Here is a 7,140-nt window from a genome sequence, read left to right as displayed (position 1 = left end):
TACCAGCTGCACCCCCTCAGAGGGTACCCTTCCTTTTCTCACCTTCTCCCAGCGGATCACTGTCTCCAGAGCCCTGCTTCTCTCCAGTCTGGACTACTGCAACAGCCTCTTCTTTAACCTCCCTGTCTTTGCTTTGCACCCTTTGCAACTCATCCAAAACAGAACTGCAAGACTTATCCTTGGTCTCAAGCCCCGGGACCGCATCTCTCCAGTGCTGAAATCCCTCCACTGGCTCCCTGTGGCTGCAAGGATCAAGTTCAAGATCCTCTGCATTGTCTACAAGGCTTTCTGGAGCCTGGGACCTTCCTATCTGAAACAATGCCTACCTAAATACTGTCCTTCTCGAGCCCTCCGCTCATCTACCTTCAACCTTCTGCGTGTGAGCCGGTTCTCCAAGCAGAGAATTGGAGGGAGATCCTAATCCTCAGCAGGGGCTTCCCTCTGGAACAGCCTCCCTACCACCCTCCATCTTGAGCCTGATCTCTTTAAGTTCCGGAAACTCCTTAAGACATTCCTTTTCTCCTCTTCCTTCGCTCTCCCTCTTCCCTGCTAACCTTTCTCTCCACTCTAGCCCTCTCCCCCGTCCTTTTCCACAAAGCTTGCTGACTGGCCGCCGGGTGTACCTCAGAGTATCACAGGTCCCCGGCACTCTCGCCAGTCCTCCCGCACTTGCCTCTGAGCCTGCACTTGCCTCATCACTACTGCACTTGGTCAATGACCCATGAGAGTGGCATCTCTCAGCACTTACCCCAGTTTCTTACTCACTGGACGCACTTGGACTGCCCCCCCCTGTACTTATTTCTCCCCCTCCCCCTCCCTCTCCTGTACCGTCTGCTCATGTGCACCATCTGATCGTACCATGCCTTGAAGATCGTCTATCTTCCCTGTCTCCCCTCCTTGCATGGTGGTGCCTAAATGCACTTGGAAAAACTGCAGAATCGTTGCCAGACCTATTTGCTGTTATCTACACTGTCAACTGTACTATTTTCACTTACTCTGCCTGTTCAGACTGTATCGTTCAGAAATTCAAGGGCTCTTAATGACTGTTGTTTTTTCCCCTTGTTTCCTCCCTCCTTGACCGCTTTGAAACACTTGCTTGTGTATAGGCTCTGTACAAATAAACATTACCATACCATACCATATATATGAAACCACTGTTTCACTTTCTCCTAAAATCATGGTGCAGTATTTCAAAATTATGCAGACTATACCCAGATTATCTTTTGTCTTAATCCGGATTCTGAGACCAGTATAGCCCATAAACAACATATGTTTGGTCTCACTGACCAGTGAATGGCCGGAAATTGGCTTCAGTTAAACCATGACAAAATAGAAATGATGCTTGTTGCATCTTCCTCCCAAATCTCTAAAGCATTTGTCACTTATCTACATTTCCTATAAGGAAGACACTTATAAATAAAGAAAACGAATGTAAAAACCCTAGGTGTGGTTCTGGACTCTTATCTCTCCTTGAATTCACAAATACACAAAGTACATCACATTTCCAATTGATGATCTTGAAGCAGATAAGACCACTTCTCTTGGAAAACCACTGTGGGGACCACACCTCAGGCTTTTGTGGGCTCTCAGACTATGTTAAAGCCCTTTATGCGGGCATTACTACATCCACTGTCGGCCGCCTTGCAGGTTATACAGAATACAGCAGCACATATTATTACTGATACACCCACACATTCCCATATATCCTCTGTGCTAAGAAAACTCCATCGGCTGCCAGTGAAGGCAAGGAAAGATGTCAAACCTCTAACTATAGCCCACAAAGCTCTTTATGGGCCTACTCCCTCCTACACCCAGAATATCTGGAAATTGTATACTTTTTGAGGCCTTTGAGATCAGCCTCCCACTACACCATTAATCATAAACCGCTTTGGACTCTCTAAAGGCCCTGGCAAGTCCTGTGCGGTTACGGGCACCAAACACTGGAACTCTTCACCAGAAGATAGTTGCTGTGTTAGCAATTTGACAGCATTTAGAATGAGGATTAAAACTGCTGCTCTAGCTTCATCCCATTTGTGGCCTTTTTTTTCAGTCAAGCGCTTAGATATTTTCGGGTTGTAGTGCCTCTTGTACCCATTGCATCACATGTTATTGTTCAACTTCATGCCACCATCAGTCCCTTAGATAATTAAATGGTGTTTAAATCACTGCAAAATATATCAGCGGTTCATAAAGATCCATATTGCCCAGCACCAGGCATGCTTCCTTTCGTTGTCGCCGGGGCTGAAATGGCATACGAGGAGTAAGCTAGGCATTGCAACTGTGCCGATTACTAGGTGCACAATTCTCCAGCTTCTCCAATAGGTCTATGAGGGATATTTGTTCCATTTCCCAATAAGTAGTCAGCATTGCCTGGCCCAAACCTCCAGAAAACAAAACAGCAAACACATATTCTTGGAGAAAATGTTAAAGTTGGATCTATGTAATTATAAATACTCAGATGGAAATCAAGTTATAACCTTTTTCAAAACATTGGTTTCATTACTCCCCCCTACTTTGTCACACAGCACACAAACCCTGACCAAAGAAAACCTTCTCCCTTTACTAGATAATCTTGTCTCACCTACCATTGTAACAAGTGATTCAACCACCCTCATAAATCCTTGTAATAATTTGATTTGCCAGGCAGTTAACACCCTCGCACCCCTCAAGCTGTGTAAATCCAAACCATCTACTCACATGAATACCTGGAATTATCGAAGCTGAGTAGAATCGCAACCCTATTACCTCAACCAAATCTCGCTTCTCCGCCATTTCCAAGGAATGCAAACAAGCAATATACAAAGCCAACGCTTCTAGCTACAATGCTAGAAGCACCAATTCTGTGAGAATGAGAAACTCCAACGACCTCACCTTCCACCATCACTATCGATGATTCCTGTTGTGGCAACATTCAAGATGCCCTCTCCAGGCAAATTAGCTGACTTCAAAACAAAATACTTGCCAAACAAAAGACCATCCACCCCATATCTCTGCACCCAACTCATCATCCCCCTCTGCTATCCTCCTTCCCACCCTTCAGTTTCCATTCAGTCTCTGAAATGGACGTTGCCCACCTAATCAAGGGGCTTAAACCATCTAGATGCAAAGGTGATGCCGGCCCAGCCCCACTCACTAAGGACTGTGCAGATGCACTCACACCACTCATCACCTCCATTATCAATACCTCTTTCACCTCCTGTTCCATCCCATTCACACTCAAAGAAGCCTGGATCTCTCCCCTTCTTAAAAAACCCTCACTCGACCTTGCAATCCCAACTATCACCCAATCACCACATTGCCATTCCTTCTAATAATCCTTGACCGAGCAGTTTACCGCCAGATCCAAACCTCCCTTGAGCAACACCACATGCTAAGTCTCCACCAATTTGGGTGCTGACCTCACCATAATACAGAATCTCCTTTACTGCACCTACCAAATTAGCTCAATGGCCTCTGAGACTCTGGAAAAATCGCTCTCCTCCTCCTCCTTGACCTCTCCGCCACCTTCAATCTAGTCAACCACCAAACTGTCTGCCACTATCTCACCTCTGCAGCCAACTTTTCCCCCGGAAGCCAGCAAATGGATTGCCTCATTTCTTGCCGACATATCCTCCTGAGTCTTCTCTGGCAACTCAGCTGCCTCCCCTATCCCAGTCTCTTGTGGAGTCCCTCAAGGCTCCTGTGTCTCCCCTACCCTCTACAATATCGATACAAGACTGTTCTTTGATGTCCTAGACTCACTAGGCATCTCTTACACAAACTACACGGATGACACTCAAGTCTAATGCCCCCTAACTGGCACTTACCTTGAAGACACCACCAATCTTAACGCCATCTCTGAAACCATCCAAGCCTAGATGGCTTCTCACAGTCTCTGCCTAAATGATGATAAAACAGAAATCCTGATCGACGGTACACAGGCATCACTTTGTAATCTGGATCCAGCATACCAATCTTTTGCGATTAAATTCAACATAATTTCTGTCACCCAAGTCATAAAAACATTGGGAGTCTACCTCAAAGCCACCATTAGCATGTTGCGACATATTAATGCCATTGTCTCCTCAGACACACACACAACCAAACTCCTGAATGCCTGAAAACCATTCCTCTCAACCTGCAACCGCCTCACTATTGCTTGAATCATTATTGGTTCGAAACTTGATTATTGTAATCCTCTTCTTGCTGGCACCACTGAACGGAAACTCAACAAACTGGAAGTCATACAAAGCAACACTCTCAGGGTTGCCCTTGGTATCCTAAGAAGGGAGCACAGCACCGCCTCCAGAATTAATGCTTATTGGCTTCCAGTCCAGGATCGCATCAAATTCAAAGGTCTTACCATTACTCACTGCTGCCTGTCTAACTCTGCACCACCCTACCTTTGACAAAGGATCTCCAGGGCAGAACGCACGCTCTGCCAAGAGCCACACACTTTTTATCCCCAGATTCAAAAGCACTAGAGCAGGTGGCTTCAGCTTCCCTGTTACTACACCCCTCCTCTGGAACTCCTTACCTCTCTCCCACCTATCAGATCCTTCCTACAACTTAAAATGCTGCTCTTCTACTAATTTTCACTATTGAACCCTTTATTCATTTCCTCAACTTACCTGCTGCCAGTTTGTCTTCACTGTACCCAGCGCCCAGATGCCTAAATATGCCAGATAAACTAAAGAAGAAAAAAATACAAATATGTTGTTATTACACTGTAAACCATGGAAAGATTCCACACCCAAGACATATAGTGATTAAACAAATAATTTAAATATTTAATGAAACTAGTCTCCATTTAAAATCTGCCCTAATAATAATTGATATGTGAAACTGAGATGTAAAGAACATAATCACAGCTCAGTAGTTCTATGTTTGTTTGCAAGTGGCAGTTCGTTTATTGCACATACATTCTCAGCCATGGTTGGTGGTTGATATAGCGCCCATTTCCGATCAGAGGAGTTTGCGGAGGGCGTTCTGGATCTGCTTGGTGTTCATGCTGTATATCATTGGATTTAGCACTGGTGGGAGGCAAAGGTAGGCAAGACCCATGAGCACGGGCAGAAGAGGTGATGCATTCAGCGCATACCTGTGGGCCAGAGTCAAGCCAATCAGTGGGATGTAAAATACCAGCACAACACAGATGTGGGAGACACAGGTGCTGAGTGCCTTCAGGCATTCATCCTTGGATGCAATGCTTAAGACAGTCTTGAGAATCATGAAATATGAAAAGAGAATGCATACTGAATCTACAAAGATAGTGCTCAGAACCAGGACCAGGCCATACGTGCTATTTATAGTTGTGTCTGCACAGGCAAGCTTCATCACATCAGGGTGGAAGCAGAAAGCATGGTAGAGCTTCTTGTTATCACAATATGGAAGTCGTTTCAGCAAAAATGGTATTGGGAATTGGAAGCATACGCCTCTAGCTAATGCTGCTAGTCCTGTTTTGGCCACCAATGGATGCAAGATGGAGGCGTATCTCAAGGGGTGACATATGGCAATGTAGCGGTCAAAGGCCATGGCCACCAAAATGGCAGATTCCATCAAGGACATTGTATGGATGAAGAACATCTGCGTCATGCAGGCATTGAAATTGATATTTCGAAAGTCAAACCAGACAACACAGAGAACTGAGGGCAGTGTAGACACAGTCATGCCTAGGTCAGTGGCGGCCAGCATCCAGAGGAAAAGGTACATGGGCTCCCAGAGCTGTCTGTCAGTCTTTATGATAAACAATATTAGATTATTCCCCAGGACAGAGAGGCAGTACAATGAAGTCAGAGGCAGAGCAGTCCATAGACTATTGACATCAGAGCCAAAGAATCCCATTAAAATGAAAGAAGGTAGACTGGAATTGCTGGAGATGACAGATGACATGGCTCACTTCAAGGAAAAAGGGACAGATCACCGTCACATCCCCTACAAGATAAAATTGCAAATGCAAATCATTAGCACACATATGCTCAGTATGATGGGTTTAGCAGTGGAATACATCTTGGTGTTACTCAATGTGTACATGAGAGCCCCAGTCAGCACACCAATCCCACAATAATACTGGACAATAACAAAGACAAGCCACATCATTCAAACATATAAACCTACATTTTGTTAAGATGCTAAAGGAAAGTGGGCATCGTATCAAACTATGCTATATTTTGAAAACTGAAGAAAGCTTTATGACGATTGACCTACTAATAACCTATGCAATCTATTAGCGAAATGTACCTCACTATTAAATAATGGTAATATAATATGCATCAATTTACGTAGAAATACTGCCCGCACAGGGAAAGCTTAAGTTACCAGTGTTGATCTTGTAAACACGTGCAGGTTGGTTTTACATGATGGACTTAACCACAGAGAAGGAGGTTTTTCCAACTCCCTGAAAAATATTTGTGAACTGATAGGAGTCTTGGTATGGGGGGTTTCCTATAGAAAGGCATGTCAGTTAACAATTAGCTCAAAGGATGTGCCTAGGGGTTTGGCAATTAGTAATGAACACACTTCCCAAAGGCAGTTCAGAGGTCTCTCAAACTTTCTTCCTAAGATTCAAGAAGGCTCAAGGGGATTTGAGGACCATTGCGAGCGGGGCTCAAGTGGAGGGTACATATGGGGGAACGGAGTCCACCCACTTTTTTCAGAGGTCCCCCCAGCTGAAATAAGAAACATTGAATGTCTGCATTTATTTTATTTGATTGTATTGTTATAGTTGTGTATAGCTCAAAGAGCTTTTACAACTGATACAATTACAAAATGTTAATACATAAAATGTTAAAACATTAAAACATATCAGTAACATAAAAACAGTCTCATCAGCAAACAGCAAGTCAGCATAGATTTCAATTAATCATCACTTTGGTTTACAATTCATTATCACAATTTCAGAACTACATAATACCATATGGCAATACATTTTAGTGTACAGAGAGATAATTAAATATGATTGCACTGTAAATCCAATCACTGTGCCGTTTCTGATGTTTGGTTATAATTATTACTTAATATATATGTATGAATCATAGTAAAAACTCTACTATCCTACATATAATTGAAGCGGTGCAAACGGCCATGTATATTCCAAATATTAGGTACAGCATACAAAAGTTGCTTTTACATTTATTCGCTGCTAACATTGGAAATCAAGAT

At 43.7% G+C, this 7,140-nt stretch overlaps 1 protein-coding gene across 1 annotated transcript; it reads right to left on the bottom strand.

Annotated features, from left to right (window-relative positions):
• Nucleotides 1-4,944: 4,944 nt before the first annotated feature.
• On the bottom strand, nucleotides 4,945-5,871 carry LOC138527955 (olfactory receptor 51G2-like). Its single transcript, XM_069639351.1, has one exon. The coding sequence runs from the start codon at nucleotides 5,869-5,871 to the stop codon at nucleotides 4,945-4,947; it is 927 nt and encodes a 308-aa protein (XP_069495452.1).
• Nucleotides 5,872-7,140: the final 1,269 nt, after the last annotated feature.

This window comes from Ambystoma mexicanum, chromosome 7q (assembly GCF_040938575.1).
Source record: "Ambystoma mexicanum isolate Mex_15411 chromosome 7q, UKY_AmexF1_1, whole genome shotgun sequence".
Lineage (NCBI taxonomy): Eukaryota > Metazoa > Chordata > Amphibia > Caudata > Ambystomatidae > Ambystoma > Ambystoma mexicanum.
The sequence above is the reverse complement of the archived record's forward strand: the minus strand, read 5'-3'. Positions and strand labels throughout refer to the sequence as shown.